Source organism: Boleophthalmus pectinirostris, unplaced genomic scaffold (genome assembly GCF_026225935.1).
Source record: "Boleophthalmus pectinirostris isolate CB_2022bp ecotype Guang Dong unplaced genomic scaffold, ASM2622593v1 HiC_scaffold_3, whole genome shotgun sequence".
NCBI lineage: Eukaryota > Metazoa > Chordata > Actinopteri > Gobiiformes > Gobiidae > Boleophthalmus > Boleophthalmus pectinirostris.
The window spans coordinates 37,339,941-37,358,878 of record NW_026571299.1 but is presented as its reverse complement, the minus strand read 5'-3'; the positions used below and the strand labels follow the sequence as shown (position 1 = coordinate 37,358,878).

General features: G+C 38.7%; 3 protein-coding genes across 5 annotated transcripts in view; 2 read left to right on the top strand and 1 right to left on the bottom strand.

Moving 5' to 3' along the window:
* Window positions 1–18,938, bottom strand: part of ngfb (nerve growth factor b (beta polypeptide)) — a 58,966-nt gene that overhangs the window by 7,728 nt on the left and 32,300 nt on the right. Inside the window, exon 1 of one of the 2 annotated variants that reach the window (XM_055160822.1) lies at window positions 1,156–1,289. The exons of the other annotated variant lie outside the window; for it this stretch is intronic. The gene's annotated coding sequence lies outside the window, so the exon portion shown is untranslated. Of the gene's footprint in view, window positions 1–1,155; window positions 1,290–18,938 lie in introns of those variants that run through there. 2 annotated transcript variants of the gene reach the window in all.
* LOC110174652 (potassium voltage-gated channel subfamily A member 2) overlaps window positions 1–18,938 on the top strand; it is a 37,368-nt gene that overhangs the window by 6,991 nt on the left and 11,439 nt on the right. For both annotated transcript variants that reach the window (XM_055160820.1, XM_055160818.1), the window contains exon 2: window positions 2,727–2,786. The gene's annotated coding sequence lies outside the window, so the exon portion shown is untranslated. The remainder of the gene's footprint in view (window positions 1–2,726; window positions 2,787–18,938) is intronic.
* Window positions 15,983–17,500, top strand: LOC110174371 (potassium voltage-gated channel subfamily A member 3-like). The gene has a single exon (XM_020940479.1). The coding sequence runs from the start codon at window positions 15,983–15,985 to the stop codon at window positions 17,498–17,500; it is 1,518 nt and encodes a 505-aa protein (XP_020796138.1).

Below are 18,938 nucleotides of genomic sequence, written 5' to 3'. Positions count from 1 at the left end.
ATTAGCAGTTAGTTTGGGAGCCCTGAAGAACAATAATTAGCCAAAGTAATTATGGCAAAATGCATAGTAATAATATGCAGTTATGTTTTAGCTGGAGGACTATGTTTGTCTATGCAAGCCAAGGCCATTGTGTTCAATGTATTCATTTTAAAGAACAATAGTTTATTGGTGTAGGTAACCTTTGCCTTTTGCATTTCATTGTCACTTTCTCTAAAGAGCTTGGGGTTAACTGTGGAGAAACCACATGTTTGGCAGTGTTACAGTATTCCTTACTTCTCATTTTAGAAAGACATAACCGCAAGTTTCTCTTTGAAGGCAGCATCGAGGATTAAGTCCAAAGCACGCCTCCAGCGACAACCTGACAAACTTATATCAACAATAAGATCTGACACTAAAACTGTGAGGTGCCCACAAGCCTGCTTGACACTTACTATTCACTGTCCTATCCACCAACCAGCCCCCCTTATTTCATCACTCATTCATTGTAAAATGACCACGAGTCCCTTTGTTCAAGTATATAATACACTGAAAGCTTTTGTTTTTCAATAAAGGAACACATTTTCAGCCTAGATATAAAGAGGAATTTATCAGCAAATCAAATGGAAAGGTTAGGGACTAAACCATAGTCTATTATGTCTATTATGTATTTTTTTTTATGTATTAGAACATCTATTTTGTTGTATGTTTTCTCAAGCATAGCTAGTAACCCACTATTATGCAAAGAATGTAATAAATTGCTTTAAGTACACACATACTCTGTGCATAATTTGAGATGTTTGCCTCCAGCCAGTTCCTTGTTACAAACCCAACCTCAAAATACAAAAAATGTGCAGGAATGCTTTGAGAGTATTTCCTAGCCCCAGGAGATGAGTGCCGTTCTGATATGTGCTATTGTAACCTGATGAGCCCCAGGCTAAGCTTCAGCAGTTTCTGATGGGAAAGAGGAGTGGGCACTGTGCACTATGGTCTCTTTCTAACTCATCAAAACATAGTAGCATTATTTTTCATGACAGCTGGTCTCTACAGTAAGTGATAATGAGCTATCAGTTAAGACTTTGAAGAAATGTGTATTGTGACAACCGTGTGACATCCTTTCTGTCTCTGTAAGTTCATAGATGAAATTGAAAAGTCTGTAAAGATTAGATTTGTCCTTACATGAGTAAAGGGTCCTACTGAAGACTGGTTTCCAAAGGTTCCTCAAAAACATTCCAGTTTGTGTCCAATCCCACAAAATTCAAAGTCAAAACATATTTTGTCCGTAGCATATCCAAATTGTTGTATCTGCAGACTACACTTGTTTGAAAATAGTTCTCAAAGAAAGTGCGAAACATCCCAGAGGCTGCGGAGTCGGTCGATTGTGAGGTGCGGAGCGGGGCAGGTCCTAGTGTCTGCCCTCCTCCCTGGAAAGCACAAGTAATTGTTCATCATTTCCTCAAATTCCTCTTTCAATGTTTTGAACTGTCCCAAGTTTGACAGTAGACTTTACACATGAACACACTGTAAGTCTTGTTCTTGTTCTTTCTAAAGGTCAGAAACAATGTATACATATTTTTACCATTTTCTCTCTCTGTGTAATTAATCACTTGCACACGATTGCCTTAGAAATTCAATAATTAAACTGATATACGCTCCAGTACAAGTGGCTGATTTACCTTTATACAAGTGTAGTTTCATGTAAAATAATGAAAAACAAATAGCTTTTCCATTCCCTTGACGTGTCTGTGAGATAGTGCAGGTGTTTGTATATTTCCCAGATGTGAAGTCGTTCAACTATTTTTAAACTGACGTAATTGTCCAGGCCAATACTTTCATTCAGATAGAGTTACAAATTCTTTTTACTGTTTGAAGCTTAAATGGTGTATTGAGTGAAAGTACTCAAATTTCAAAAAGTGATGTGAGCGGAAAAATGTTATAAACTAATGCAGGTGTATTTTAGCTCAGGGTCACCACATGTTGAACACATTTAGTCAGCTGTGTGTAAATACAGTAGTGGTATTTGTGTTGTTTTTGAAGCACTGCTATAGTCCCAGCTGTTTACATCTGGACCATAAAGAGAACATACATACTGACCCATTCTACTTACTGTTTTAGAGAAGGATTAAATTATTAGATTTTTCACTTAACACCATTAGAACATGTAAATTGGTTCATAAAACTTTGTTGTATGATGTTTTGGCCTGGTTGTTTGGTTTTGTTTTAGAGGATCAATATGAAGTAAAAGGAAAATAAACAAGTTATGCATAATATAATAAATTATAGCATGGCAAGCTCATTGAAAATCTATGGAATAACCAGTTTTTTTGTTTTGTCATAAAGATAAGTTCATATGCATGTGTTTATCATGTTGCATATGTCTTCTCTGTTCCAGTAACAAAGCTTACACTATTACTTTATCTCATAGTCAATGTAATTTGAGCATTCCAACATGTTCTATAATGGGACACAAGCCATTATCGCCTACTTTTTGGGTGGATAAACTACTTTTGTGCAGACACTACTTAGACGTGGAAAATTACAGGAAAGCATTATGTTTACAGTAGTTCAATCAGGGCTGATATAAGATTCATCCAGATCCAGATTTTTATACAGAATCAACAAAATAATAGATGTTCAAAAATGACTACAAATAGATAAGTAAATAAATAAAATATGTATGAAAATTACATTGAATAAATGTATGTCTTTGTGTTTCTTTTTATGGGTGATCCACATCTGGCCTTCATCAGCCACATCAGCGAGGACCAAATGCTCGAAAAGACAGCTGACGTTGTGGAACTGAGCAGGAAGTAAGTTCTTAATCTTCGTTCTATGAAAACTTCAGATCTGATTATCACGAAGACATAGCAGAGCAAGATGTAGTGCTCCCTGGTCAACAAGTGTTACACAGAATTTTGCATGTGGGACTGCAGCTCCCTAACAACAACTCTGGACTTATGGACTTAATTTGTTATAAAAGTCAGCTGTCATCTCCTGCCCTGTAAAACTCAGGAAGAAGTTAATGTACAATGTAATTTCCAATTCTGCAAGAAACAGTTATTGAGACCACACCTGTTCACTGATACAGGTACCACACCTGTTACTGATACTGATATATATATATATATATATATATATATATATATATATATATATATATATATATATATATATATATATATATATATATATATATATATATATATATATTTATATATATATTTAAGAGTTTGTGTAGGGTTTGTGTGAAGGACTGTGAGTCAGATTTCCTTCTGCAAAGATAAATATAGCTAAAGTTAGAATATCAAGTCCAAAGCAAAGTTTGTTTCTGACATCTGATTTGAATTTATGGTTGGATAGTCTTTTTTAATAATGCCACCACAAAAGTTTTAACTATTTATGGTTTATTAAAGGTTTGCCAGTTTATTCTAGGCAAATGAATCACCTGACCTGAGCAGTGATCTAAAGGATCACAAGCCAATGTCAGGTCAAGCATGTGACCTTTGACCTGCTTTGTGCCCAGCCCAGATTATTGCAGGGCCACCAGGCATACCCTTTCAGGAAAAGCACCCCAGTTCCAGAGGACAATAGCCTTATTGTCTATCACTGGTTTTTGTTGTGGATAAAATGCAATGTAAATATTCAAAATACAGAACAAAACATGACTTAACATGACTATTTGATACCGTTTTATGTATCCAGTATGTTACCTGTGAATGCACATACACAAGACCATATTTTATTACAACAACTTCCACATCCATACTTGTGATGTTTTCTTACTGTTTTTCCTGTGTGTGAATCTTGATGCAGTGATTGTCAGCACATCTGTGTTTATATGTGGGATGATGATTGAGAGATTGTCTCCTCCTTGTGTGTTTACAGAGACTTCAGTCTTGTGTGTGCTTGGTGAGAGAATATGATTCTTTGTAAAAGCAATAATATAAAGCATTAATATAAAAATATTTCATACAGTTATAATCATTCTAAATATTTAAGAAGTTTCTGTCACTATCCAATGCCACTGATTTATAGATTGTCATTGCATTTATTCAGGACTTAACCTGAGCAAGATCTTAGCCATATCATTAATTTAAATTCTAACCAGTGCATAATGTAAAATGTTTTGTCCTGTATCAGTGAACTTGATGTCAGGAGATGTACGTCAAAGTCCCATATTTCACAATAAGGTATTGTTGGGCAGTCTGTTGGTGCCATGGTTTGGCTCGGTTCCCACCGCTGATGCCTTCGGCATAAATTGCTTGGCAGTGTAAGCCTCATAGAATGTATAGTGAACAGCGAGTAATGTGCTTTGACAGTGCAGCATGATGTCACCAATAGCAAGAATTTGTTGTATGCTATTCAGTCTCTTAATGTGAGTACTGGTTACTATTTCATCCATCATTTTAGAAACAATTGAAATTAGTGTTTTGGCTACCTTTAATACATCAACTGGCACGTTAAATTAGACTTATGTCACTGATAGTGGTTCTTAAAATGGAGTCTCTTCTTTGTTCGTTACCTGTCTAGGACTCATCACTTCAGAGTTGTGCCGCTGTAATCAAATCTGGCTCAGGCGGGACAACTAGTCCAGGGGCTAAATAGGTTTGGCCCCTGGGGCAAGCCAATGTCTATTATGCCTTTACCCTGAAAGACTGGGACCCCCACACACATACATGCACACAGAGGATCAGGTGGCTGCTAAACTTTGATCAAACTGGAGCAAACTGCAGGACTTGGACTGGAACTGTCATTTCTTCATAGTAAAATGCTATCATAAAAAGTGTAATACTAAGTGTAATTATTTAAAGGTATTGTTTTCTGGCAGATACTAACTACAATACTACACTATACTGCAGCATTATGTAACATGATCTCTAGACTGAAGACGGTAATAAAGATGTCTCAAATAACATTTAATACATTTTTTGTATTGTTTTTTTCATTTGCCTAGATGCAGCAGACTCAATAGTCTCAATACTGATGAGTAAAATATAGTCAACTGCACATCTATCGACAGTATATTTCATTGTTATATTGAAGTTCAGTTCCTGAAATCCCTTATACTGTATTAAAAAGAATGGCTTGTACTACATGTTCATGTGAAATTGAACAATCTGGTCACCAGATGTGTTTAGGATATCAGCATAATTCCCAAACCAGCTGCTGAACACTGTCAGATTCATAATATATTCGAAAGTGGATGTATTTCCAATAAGATATATAATTTAGAATATTTCTTTTCTGTAAAATATGTGTTTCTACACATAATCCTAACCATGTTAACAGCTGCTGACTCTTTGACTTTAAATATTTAGCAAAATTGTTCAGTTTGACCTTCAGGACTGTTTTAGAAAGAATGCAGCACCCTCTGCATAGCTTGTCCCTAAAAATGTCATGTGTTCTTGGCATGTGAGACCCAGCCCCCCTAAATTACACTAAGTACCTGAGTTGCAGTTTAGACTCTAATCCATTCTGAGGATGCAGGTCAGACGACTTAAGGGAAGAAAGCACTAGTATGTTTTTGCTGTCATTTCCAATTAATCCAAATAGTGTCTGTTTTTGTTCTAGTCCTGCTCCTGCAAGTGTATTCAAAATTAGAACAAGATGGCTCTGGGCACCTCAGTTCAGATGTATAGACAGAAATGGTTAAATGCATGTGCTGCCCTCCTGTGGTTGACTGAAGAAGTTCCAAAGTCTTCAGTCAAGTCAACAAATCAGGCAGTAGTTTGCAGGAAATGTATTTGAAATTTGTGGCCTTGTGTATTTTGTGCTTGAGGATTTAAGATAGTTGAAATAAGTGTAGATAATTATTTTATTGTTCCCCAAATCTAATACAAGACACAACAATATTTCCAATGTATACTGCCTCTTCAGTCATTGTATAACATAGCACATCCTGTTTTGAAGCCAGTATCCTCAGAGGAGCAGCAACAGGGCAGGTATGCCTGTCCAAGTGCTCATTAGAAGAAAGAGCAAATGAATCCTCTCAGGGATCTTCTAACTATACCAAGCCAACAACAACAGATGCACATGCCTACTGCTGGAAAACTTGCAATTGGTTAATGAAGCTCTCTTTGTGAGTGCTTTTGCCAGGCGAAATGTCAGCGGCGGCATTGTGGCATACAAAATAAAGCCTGAAGCCACCAGTGACATCATGTGTGTGACAAGAGTGATTCCTTTGTATTGAGATGGGGACATGGTATAGGACAGCTGATGCATAGTGACTGATCGACTTAAAAGCTGCACAGAGTAGTACGCCTTTTTGCATGTTCTGCCATAAGTAGCAGTGCATAGTAATGATGACTATATATAGACAGCAACATGTATTACACCCTGCACAAACCCTTGATGTCGTGCAGCGTAGTGTAGGATATAGGCAAGGGATGGGAGGCAAGGTTGAAAACAAAAAGGAGTCAGATGTAACAGATTTGGAATCACACAGTTGGTATATTTACATGGCCAGTAAAAATCTGGAGCAGACCCAATATCCGATTTTTTATGTATTTACATGCACAAAAGAAATCTGATGATCAAAAACACCTGGTGATGTGTGACAGTTCATCAACATATTTTTAGACTAAATGTATTTGGAACAAAAAGTACAGTCAAGTTGAAAGTAACTCATTCATTTTTGTTTTGCAGAATTTTCCTTACAAAATCTTAGAAATCTTACTCACATTAGATTTTGTTTACACAACATTTTAATAATCTCCAGAGAGAGAACACCAGAAATCAGATAATGATCAGATTTTTGTTAAAAAAAAAAAAGTCTCTGTAATTTATGTTAGCAAAAATCTGATCATTATCTGATAACAGTTTTATATATGTCTAGTTCATGTATATTACCAATGCAGAGCTCCATTATAACTGTGGTATCTGGTTTTGTCCCTTGGGTGCCTGTAGCTATAGGAAAACACAATAGTTGGCTTGGCTGGGTGCCCTTGCATTAGGTGTAGTAAACAACATTGCCTTTGTAGTATTTTCTACATTACCAACCATTGATTAAATGTAGGACAATAACCAAGTTATTTTTTTCTGTCTTTACAATGCAGTAGCACACTGTTAAAAAGTGTTGGAGTGACTAAGAAAGTAGAAATTGATTGAAGCCGGCACACCAATCTCACCGTTTTAATGTGAGTGTCAGAACCCAGTTGGATCACTCTTCTCCCTCATTCCCGCTCTCCACTGAAACCCCTCATAGAAACCTGTCATAGATCACCTGAAGCACAGTATAGTCTGGCGCTCTCCTAATGGGTCAGAATATTTATATCTATGTCCCATCTGTGCACAAATTGTTCTCCTTTTCATAAATCATTGAGCTAAAGCAATTGCACATGCAGAAAGGGAAGTGAGCGATCCCCTTGGTGTGTGGCAGGAGCAGTCACTGTGTCCAATATCTGGTGTTTGTTTGTTTAGTGAGAACAAATGTGAGCTGTATCAAATGTGACACAGTTGGAGTTGCAGCGGATGTTTTTGAATAAAGGTGTCAGATTCTTGGTCTTCATTGTGTGCATGGATTTATGTATCAGCTCCAGCTACTGGCTGCATCTTTTACACTTAATGAATCACATTTGTAAATCACAGAATTAACCACCTCTGTTGGCTTAAGCTTTGGTGTTTTTTTAAGTAATGAAATAAATAAAGATTCCCTATTCAAACTGAGCTTTTATCTTATTAACAAAAGTGAAATTTGTTTGAGTAAGATATAAATGGAACAATTATACTAATATTGAAAAGGCTTTTGTACATTACAGCTGTGCATATGCAGTCCACAAACGCCCAATTACTAAATCCATTTTGCAAATGGTTACATTAAATCACTAGGAGCTGTAGGATCACCAAAGCTATTACACACCAGTAAACAGAGACTTCAGAGGATTTATGGGCACGCACTGGCAGTGCACTGCATTGGCAGCTGGGAGTTTCAGCGGTCAGTGAGACAATATACACGCACTATATCGCACAGACTTCACTTTTCTGTGACACATTTAAACCAAACCCTCTACATTTGGCTAATGTGCTCATGATGATGTGATCCCCTGTCACACAAGAACAGCTTTTAGAGAGATGTGTCTGTGATTTAGCACTTGGGCTTCATCTGGTCTCTTCAAAGCACCCTCCTCTAATGAATACTTTGAAGTCTGTCCTAACAAAGCTCCTGTCTGCTGTTTGGGCCTAAGAAAAGATTAGGAGCACTTCATTATTGTAATCAACAATGAGAATAGAGGGGTGTTGCTTCATGGTTCAATTACTGTATTTTGTTGGTAATCAGTTTTAATGTATTAGCAACACAGTAAGGTAGAATTTAAGTGCCATTTACATTATAGGTATACACAAAACTCATTTTGCTTTTGTCATTGTTTTTGCATGTGTATTCCCACAGCTGTGCCTAAACAGACACCATGTCATCATGGCCACTGACCTAGATCATTACCTCACTCAGGCTGCCACTGTGTTATCAGTAAATATCCCAATACAAACTGCTACTGAGAGACTAAATGCTCTTGCAAAACAGAGTCATATCAGGCTGCTGTCCCAGCCACTGTACTGCCTGGAGCTTCAACTATGTTTGTATATTACAGCTTTACAAGAAAGAAAAAAAAAACAGATTGTACTGACTCATTTCATGTAGAATAAATAACCTAGCCTAAAAATGACACTATTCAGAACGTTCCAATATGACAGATGCGTGAAATGTTAGAATGGTAGATTTGACCAATTAATTTACTGTATACAACAAAGCAAGCTTAACATGCCCTGTGAAAATGTGTTTGCTTTTGTAGACTATCTTTTCTGGTTGACCGATGAACAAAAAATACATTTTATTTACATATACATCATAACAATAACAATAACAATTGTTTATAATGCACCATATTATATATTTGAGCAGGTGTTTTCAGTTTACCCCATTTAGTTTGCCAATTTCTATATTGATTTTGGTTTGTTTCTGGCAGCGACATGCTAGAACTCTCACAACAAACTGTCTAATCAGCCTGCAGTTGTTATGTCCACAAACTTGGCCTGGTTTGAAACAATAAATGTGACTTGATGTGTTCCCCTATTGAAGAGGATTTTTTAAACATCAAAACAATATTGAATTTCTAAGATGTCTCTAGCCTGTGTCAGATTGTACACTCTGGAGTATTGATCATGTGGAGAGCCAGTAAATCACACGAGGCATCCATAAAAAAAGACTCTTCTTAGCTGACTGGGAAATTAATCAAATTCTAATCAAGATCAAGATCCAGTCATGTCTGATCATCAATGATATGTCTGGGTCTATCAAGAGGTCTACAGCCAATCCTGTCAGTAAAAAAAATGTGGTTTAGAGTTCAGACTTAGGAGGAATAAATTGAGCTTTAAGTTCTTGAAGTTAAATGTCATTGATTAAAAGTGTATCTTGTTTATGTTCATGAAATCAATATTGAAAGCCATTTTGTTTTTTTAAAAGAAGAAATTAAATCCAACTGAAAATTTAGATTGATCATTCTGAGGAAAATAAATGACCTCTCTTCTATGCCTGTGTCTGAGAGGATATTTCAGTAACAACACTTCAAACAGACATCTCTCTTCAGCACAAGATTTCTGTTTACATCAAACATGGGAATGGTGCCTGTGCCGCTTGCTTGTTTGTCCATGCAGAAAATAGTGTGGGTGATTCATTAGCATTCATGCATGCGAACATACATGTGCATATTCTTAATATTTACTGTAGATACACTGTTTAGGCTTTTCTTTCTATTGGCAGAAATGAGAACCAGATAAGTAGGATATAATTAATCCTACTTTGCATAACTTCCTACCCAAGAGAATGTGTAAAAGCATGTTAGCTACACGTGTGTTTGTGTGTGTCACCAAACATGTGGGGGTGCAGCTGCTTTAAGAGCTGTCCATAGTGGGCAGCAGGCTGTGAAATTTAATCTCAAAGTGTTAATTTCACAGCCTGGAAAACTGGCCAGGAAAATTCCCATCACAGCAGCAGTGAGAAACTGGGATCCCCCATTTTCCTGTTACCATGGATACCAGCGTGATACCAAAATACCATCAAAGGAATGCCTCCATCTGTGCACATGGATATATGTTTGATTTGAGCTCATACAGTATCCTTAGGAGGAATGATACAGTGGCAAGTCTTTTGTGTGTTTATTGGATTTATATTATTATAATATTGTAACACCTTTTCTCGGGTCAACGTCATTATTCCTATATCAGTAAATGCTTGTGAATTTGCCACTTTAGCCTCTGGTTAGTGGTGGGCGATATTGATAAAACTGAATATCTTTTTTTTTTGCATTATCTCTAGCAATATTCAGATGATATTTTAATAATACTATAGGAATGTGCTTAAACAAGCCTTTTAATGTCTTGGTTGAGATTCAGTTGTTGCACAAAACATTAATACTTGATGCTATAGTTTAGATTAGAAAGATATAGTCATTCAATATTTGACAATAATGAACAAAATCGATGAACTGAGGCTCATAATCAAAGGATACAGAGCACAGTGTTTTCCAAAGTGAGACACATATTCCTACTTAATTTTTCATGCATGTGTTTGCATTGTGCACATCTACTGATCACATGAATTATAGGTTTACAACAGCCAACTCACATTCTATCTGGCCTCAAGGCAATTTCTCCACTTGTGCTTTTTTCTGCATAACATAGTCAAATCGCATACCGTTACAGAGCACAGTATCTGCCGCTGTACAGAGGTTAATAATCACTGTTCTATGATACTGTTGTACAATGAGCACAAACATCACCATTCAAGCATGGAAATCCATTTTCTAAGTACAGTTTAACCAAAGACCATTTGTGCATCCAGCTCATCAAAATTCATCCGAAAAGGTCAGTGTGTGTCTGGGGTGCTTGACTTGGGAATCCATAATTTTATGCAAACTGGTGCTTTGGTGCATTCTGGTGTGTGACTGTGCATACAATGTCACTTTGAAGAGAGTTGTTGTGATCCAAGAAGCTAAACCTACTTTTGATGCTTTTGTTTATTTGCTATTGTCTCAACACAGGCATTAAGAACAGAATTCAGTTTGCATTGAATATTTGCAGCACATACATGAATACAATCCTCTCATACATCTAAGAACTTTACGATATTGGTCTGAAGTATTGAGATTTTTCCAATTCCACTTAGATTTTAAAGATGTCTGGCCTGAAGGCATTATTTGACATGACAGCTGTGGCATGAAATGGAGAGAGAGAGGACATAGAGCAAACTTCTCCAACCACTAAACCGCTACACTTTTTGATAAAAATACACAATTTTACCATTTTAATGGCACAATCTGTTACCTAAAAAAGTCCACCTTGAGACTCACAATCAACCTGAAATGCTGTTTCAGGTTGATTGTGATATTGTGCAGCCCTAATGTAAACTGTGAGGTGAGCACCCCATATATCACAGGGTGAGCAAGTTATTATTTTTATAAAAAGACAGGATATTTTGTTGACATTTTATCTAAATATCTGTCTTTTAAACATTTATATTTCAATTCAATTCTGTTTAATCATGAAACCTCTCAACTGTATTGCATTCATGTGTGTTTGTTGTGATTTCAAGGTTAGCTCTGTTGTCTGTCAAAACCCCATTTTGAAATGTAAACATGCTAATCAGTTCATATCCACATATGCCTGGTGTTGTTTATTGTGCTACCCAGTTTAATCGACTTCTTGTTCCTCTCCTTCGTGGGGATGGGGGTTCCTATTGCGTTCCCCAAATGAGCCACAGTACCATCTCTCACTGTGCTTTGGCAGCGACGCACACGCAGCACCTGTCAGGAGTTACATTAGTCAGCCCATCTGCTCCATACAAACTGTGGTTCACACTTCAAAGATGTCTCCTGTGCCAGCTCCTGCAGGACATGCAAGGCTGATAAATTACACAAACAATTCATTTTTGTTAATATTAAAAAAAAGAGAGATTCTGCTGCATGTCCTGTTGACCACATATTTATTAATACACTCCAAAAAAGAAATGTTAACTACTATTTTAATATATTATCTCTGCTTTTCCTATTAGGAAAAATAGGTCACATTACATAGTTATGTAGAGTCACACCATTTTTTAGTGCATTCCTGGTGCATTGGTGTAAACTTGGACATTGTAAACTAAACACATCTTGGTTGTAGTTTTGTTGAATTTCGATGAAGCTCAGCAATAAGAAAAGACACGTTATTAGTTTTAGTGTGGATCTATGTCACTGTGCCTTAGTTTACAATCAAAGGAACGATTGATATTCTAGCCCCCTACTCTATTCTCAAAAGATGTCCCAGGTCAGGCATAAAACATGGTCTGATGCTCCGGGGGTCTTTCCCTATAACCCGACAGATCCATTACAGTGACAGGGAGTCATGGAGGGACCACACAGTTCTGCCCTCTGGGGGTCTGTAATCCATCGGGCTGCATCCCTTTCTCAACATCCTCCTCCTCCTTGGACACGACCTTCACATATCACTGTGGGGATGCTGTTTGGAATAGCAATTTTGCATCACACCTCTCCATACTGGCATGAGATCTCGATCAGTAATGCTATTATAGTGAGAGTAGAAGAAATCCTCATTATGAATTCATATGTGATGCTGCCTGTCTTGGTAAAGGCCACTACATGTTAATCAAACAATTTCATTTTCCCAGAACTGATATTGGACTAGGTGTGGCAAAAACATAAATGACTATAACTTGTAAATGTCACCTCTAATTTCATGTCTAATTTAATCTAGGTTTAATTATGGCTCCAACATTAAGTCTCCAAAGTTGATGAGGCTGGAATGTAATTCCCTTGCTTTCTCCATGTGTGTCACACCGGGTTTGCGCGAGGCAGTGGCAGCTGCTCACATTTCCATGGTGGTAAAACAACTTGGTGACGTATGCTGCATGTGTGACACACAAACGCGAGCAAAGATATCACACTTTGTATGGTTAGCCAGAGGAGTTAGAAGATCCCTGTACGCTTAATGGAATTTTTTGTTGTTTTTTTACTCGTCTGAATCACGTAAGCAACTCTTCAACTTGAAGTAAGATAAGACATGAGTTGTCAGTTTCATAGTTGTTAAATTGACTTCTTGGACTATACAGCCTACTGTTATCCAGATAGTTGTAAAGAATAGCTTTGCTGTCTTTTGATGAAAAATGGAATATGTTCTACTACAAATCATGTCATGCTACTACAATAAATAAGGATTAAATTTTTTTCAGATATGAAACAATTTTCTGTGATAAATGACATTCACCAGTCATTATTCCTAACGTGACCCCGCCCAAATATTGACCATTATAATGCTCATTTAACCCCTTGTCTGACTCCATGAGCAGAAGAGTAAACTTGTGACCTTGACCCTCACCTTGACTCCTGTGGTTTGTAACAGTGGACAGTGTGGACGTGTAATGATTCTGTACTGGTCACAGCCAATACATGACTCTGATCAATAGACCGCTCTATCTCCCCCTCTTTCACTGGATCGATCTGCTGCGTGCCTGAGCCAGACCCAGCAGACAGAAAAACCTAAGCTTCTCATTATTCAAACAGTGAGCCTTGTCTTTTGTCAGACTAAAGCCAGCCCCTCTTTCCCGCTGCTGTCTGCATCGCCATCGAATGACAAATGCACTCAAGGTCTTTTGGGAGGGATTATTACATTAAAGCCTCATCCAGATGCGTTATGTCGTTTGTAAAACTCCAGCTTCTGCTAGGCTTGAAAAGTCTTTTTTTTTTTACTTTCCCACACTGATAATCTTTCATTGTCCCTATCTCTTGAGGTTTATGAGAATAACTATCCTGTTTGCAGCCTTTACAACTGTAATGAACTGACTGCAGTGTGATCTGTCCAGGGAAATCCTATACCCAATGTTTACAAAGATATACCTCATCCATTGTGCATTTTCAGGACATGTTCCTGATCTCTTGGCAATGTACTAACCGCAGACGATATCTAAATGAGCATTTTGAAGGATTCAAGACCTGCAAGGCGCACATGTATTCACAGAGTAACAATGTAATCAGCAGAGCACTTTTCCCTGCATATAGAAGAGTCCATCTGCAGCCCCAGCCATGAATTACTCTTATCCCTGGCCTCCATAGCATCCAAGGTTCATCTCAGAGAGCAAATCAAAGCGGTATTTTCTCATGAGCTGAGCAGGGAGGCAGACCCGATGCACTCAATCAGTCTATGTTTACAAGCCTCTTTCATGGCCTCTGTGAATGAACAAAATTTATTCGCTATTATTTTTAATGGGATGTGAATTGACTAAAGGAAAATGTAAAGAGAGGGTGGGGTGGGGGGTGGGGGGAATGGCCAGAGGCTGTGATAACCAGTATAAAATAAATCTACTCTTTTCCCCGTAGTCTAAGCTCTTTAAATCTGCCCTGTTTCCACGCCAGCGCTAAGTGGCCTTGCAGGCAACACAAAATGTGTCATTTTAATCCCCATCTGCAAAACATTCAGTCCATTGCACTGTGAAATCTAGTCTCTTGGTGGATCCCGGAAATTACATAACTTAAGTCACCTTCTTTTTCACCAAACACTCCTTTGGTTGTCATGGTAACCAACCCCAGGCAAAACTTCCTTTGTGTGTTGAGATTCAGCCACTGTCAGTATCATGGTGGTTTCTATATAGTGTGGATTTAGAATTGAATAAATGCGCTGGCAATGATTAAATTCAAAGCTGAGGCAACATACAGCAATTGTCTCTTCTTCTTGGCGTTGACTTGCAAATCAGAAAAAAATCAATGACGCAATCAGCATGTCTGTACTTAAGCCTAGACGCAGGATTTAGCAATAGTATCACTAATGGGTTAGTGGTTTGGCTCTTATCTTTATTAAGGCCTGATAATGTGTTTTCTGTAGTGTTTCTTTTGAATTTGTGTTTTAATCCCAATAGATCTGTAATTTTTAGTAGTCTGTTTTATTTCGTTCTATTTATACACTACCTATTAAGCACAGGTCACCTGTGAAAGTATACTGTATTTGAGTACAAAAACAATACAGATATGTTAATATTTTTATTCATTATATTTTTCATTTTAAACCGCAGTATTGATCTGAAACTTCTAGATTTTCTGATCAAAAAGAACAGAAACTGCAGAACTGAAAGGTTAGCTGAGCAGGTTAACCAAATGTTCCAATTGTTTATGTTTTCAACCTAATTTATTTATATTGCAACAGAAATATTTTGCTGCTGGTCAATAACTATACACTGCAGTCTCATTTTTGAGACTTTTTTTTTTTTGAGTTTTAATATTGTGATATTTGTCATATGTTGCATATGTTGCCTACCAAAGCTTTTATTTCTTTTTTTCACCTGGTCATAACCACTTAGGTAGCATCTTGAAGTCTAATCATTGATCCTGCCTGCAAGGCTTATTTTCAGCACCATGGAGAGCAGCACCGCCCCCAACAAACAACTTTCTACACAGGGAAGATTGGAGTGGTTCATGCTTCCACTGGGATTTTTGCTGTTCACAGCCTGAAACGTGCATCACATGAATTGTAATTGCTACAATAAAATTAGTTTGACGCATCAGATGGCTGCGTTTTTCAACAAACATGAATCAGATTTGTAAAGTAAGGGTCAATAAATCAAAACGTGGACGGTGCTAAAAAGGTTCAGAGCGAAGAATAGAATGAGGAATTCAGTCCAAACCGGGGACATAATCCCCTTGTCTCTTTATTATGTGTGACGTGTTGAGCAGAGAGCTCAGTGTGAGCCCTGAATCAAACAGGTGTTTATGTTGTTCTCCTGAAGCAGAGCGCGTAGCGTGAAGGGTTCATTTCCTATTGGGTGGTTGCTGCTGGACGTATGTCAGACATATGCACGTCGTGGGCGGGTGTCCGCGTGTTTGTTAAAAACTGGAGGCAGGGGGAGTGCAACGCTTCGGAGCGTGCAGCCGCAGATAGGTGGATGGTGGAGATGTGAGTGCAGCGGCGCACGGCTCTCCAAAGCTGTTGGGCTTTGGCTGGGCCCCTTCAGACTCTGCAAACCACCTGTATGGACCAACACTCCCCCAGTGGAATCCACTCGCCCTCGTCCAGCAGACATAGGGGCAGCAGCACGACGCACGGCTGGGGTGATGAGGCGGAGCGGTGCGTCATGACAGCGGACAACATGCTGGAGGATCTGCCCGTGGAGCGGCACGAGCGCGGGCGCCAGGGATGCTGCGAGAGAGTAGTTATCAACATCTCGGGTTTACGGTTTGAGACACAACTCAAAACTTTTAACCAGTTCCCAGACACGCTCCTTGGGGATCCGAGGAAAAGGATGCGATACTTTGACCCGTTGCGGAATGAGTACTTTTTTGACAGAAACAGACCAAGCTTTGATGCCATACTGTACTACTATCAGTCTGGAGGGCGCATCCGCAGACCCGTCAACGTGCCCATTGATATATTCTCCGAGGAAATCAGGTTTTACCAACTTGGAGAAGAGGCCATGGAAAAATTCCGGGAGGACGAGGGCTTCATAAAAGAGGAAGAGCGAATACTCCCAAAGAATGAATTCCAAAAACAGGTTTGGCTCCTCTTCGAGTATCCTGAGAGTTCAGGACCGGCCAGGGGCATAGCCATCGTGTCGGTGCTCGTCATTCTGATTTCTATTGTAATTTTCTGTATGGAAACCCTGCCTGAGTTCAGGGACGAGAGGGAGCAAGCCACGGTGGCCCCAGTTATAAATGGCACGTCTACTTCGGGCCCCAATCCATTTACAGACCCTTTCTTTGTGATTGAGACGCTCTGCATTATCTGGTTCTCTTTTGAACTACTGGTCAGGTTTTTCGCCTGCCCTAGTAAAACGACCTTCTCAAAAAACATCATGAATATCATAGACATTGTAGCCATTTTCCCATACTTTATCACTCTTGGGACGGAACTTGCCGAGACGCAGACAAATGGAGGGCAACAGGCGATGTCGCTGGCCATTCTGAGAGTTATCAGACTAGTTAGAGTCTTTCGCATTTTTAAACTCTCACGACACTCTAAAGGCCTGCAGATTTTGGGGCAGACACTCAAAGCGAGCATGAGGGAACTTGGCTTGCTCATATTCTTTCTTTTTATTGGAGTTATTTTATTTTCCAGCGCTGTTTACTTTGCAGAAGCAGACGACCCAACATCCAGCTTCACGAGCATCCCGGACGCGTTTTGGTGGGCAGTGGTCACCATGACTACTGTGGGATACGGAGACATGCACCCTGTGACTATCGGGGGGAAAATTGTGGGTTCTTTGTGCGCAATAGCCGGCGTCCTGACCATCGCCTTACCCGTGCCTGTAATTGTGTCCAACTTCAACTACTTTTACCACCGAGAGACAGACGGAGAGGAGCAGCCGCAGTACAAGAACTCGACCAGCTGCGAGCATCTCCCCCCCGAGGAGCTGAGGGGGTCGTGCAGCTCCTCGTCTCTCAGCAAATCGGACTACATGGTGATAGAGGAGGGCACGTTCAAGCAGCCAAACTACAGCACAGAGAACACACAGAACTGCGTTAACATCAAGAAGATATTCACAGACGTGTAAAATATATGTGAAGCATGACATCCAGTAGCTACAATAATATTTTTATATAATCGAGAGTGATGTGTACGTCCATATCTGTGGGTGACACCAGCCTAAATGTCTTCTTAACAAGTCAGTTTCCAAAACAAACAACTTCAGTTATTTTTCTAACAATAAAGTATTAATATATCCTGGTCTAGACTAGTCTGCAGGCCAGGCTAGTATTAATATATTGTGAAAGTATTCATTAACAGAGGGTACATTCATCGTTACTGTAAAATATATGCAACTTTTGTTTGCTTTAGGTCACTTGTCACACGGCCATGCCATATAACACTGGCAGTTTTATGGGCAGCCTCCTCCAGTTCCTCTCTTCACCAACAGATGGAGTCAGTGACACACAGTTCTTCGACTAGAAATTGGAGACATAATAGTTAGATTTGTTATTTTATGACCCTTTTTAATAGTATTTTAATGCAGTCATTCAATCTTCATTATTTCTTTTTTCAGATGTAGCACATTCGAACAATTGATTTTTAGCTGAATCCTTTATTTTGTTTTGTAATTTTACTTAAGGTGATTACACTGTTTAAATCCAATACTAGTGTCTGATAAGACTGTGGATCATGGATAGAAATAGAATATAATGTGTCGTTTATCCCATTGTTTTGCACTACATTTGGGGATGCACCACATTTTCACTGCATTAATATGCCAGGGCTTAGGGTCACACATAACTTATTATTTTAATGATTATTTAGTTTTTCAAAATGTAAAAAAATTGTAATGCTCCATCTGGTGTTGGAAATAGTCTTGGCACATTTCATTTCATTATTATTTCTGAACCATTTTTTAGGTTTGAATAAGTGGCTTGTTAAGGAAATATTTCAGCAGAGTGTATTGCCACATGTTGCCTACATATCTTGATGTTACTGCAAAAATTGTTGGTATTTCTGGTTGGGATACCCTTGTAGCCTATAATATATTCTATTGCATCTAACAGCCAATCAAAACGTCTTGTGCTTCGTGGGAAGGCGAATTTCAGTGTCAAGTGTCAGTGTCCTTAATTGACTGTGATACATTATAGCCAAATACCTATGTGGGTTATATTTATCATAACCTGTTGTCTTGTTCTCAATATTCTTCAGGTATCCACAGTGCTCTATATGGAAATGCCTATCATGAGTGGAGCTTTTCGTAAATTGTATTTTTATTCACATCTGCCTCATAGCCTATATAAAATAAAAGGAAAAAGCAATGGCTGGATATCGATGCTGTGTGTTGAAATTGTATTTGAGGTCATGTGCAAACAAGGGCGAGCATGTGCCATGTCCCGCCTTCCTCTGGCTGAACCCACCCTGTGATGCAGTCTCCATGACAACGGTAGTTTCCCAGGTAACCCCCTCCAATGTTGCCATGGTGGTGCTGTGTTGCTTTTTCACAAAGTCTTTCCAACTGT

Excerpts from the sequence above, each read along its gene's own strand:
- LOC110174371 (XM_020940479.1), top strand. The coding sequence starts at position 15,983 with ATGGACCAACACTCCCCCAGTGGAATCCACTCGCCCTCGTCCAGCAGA.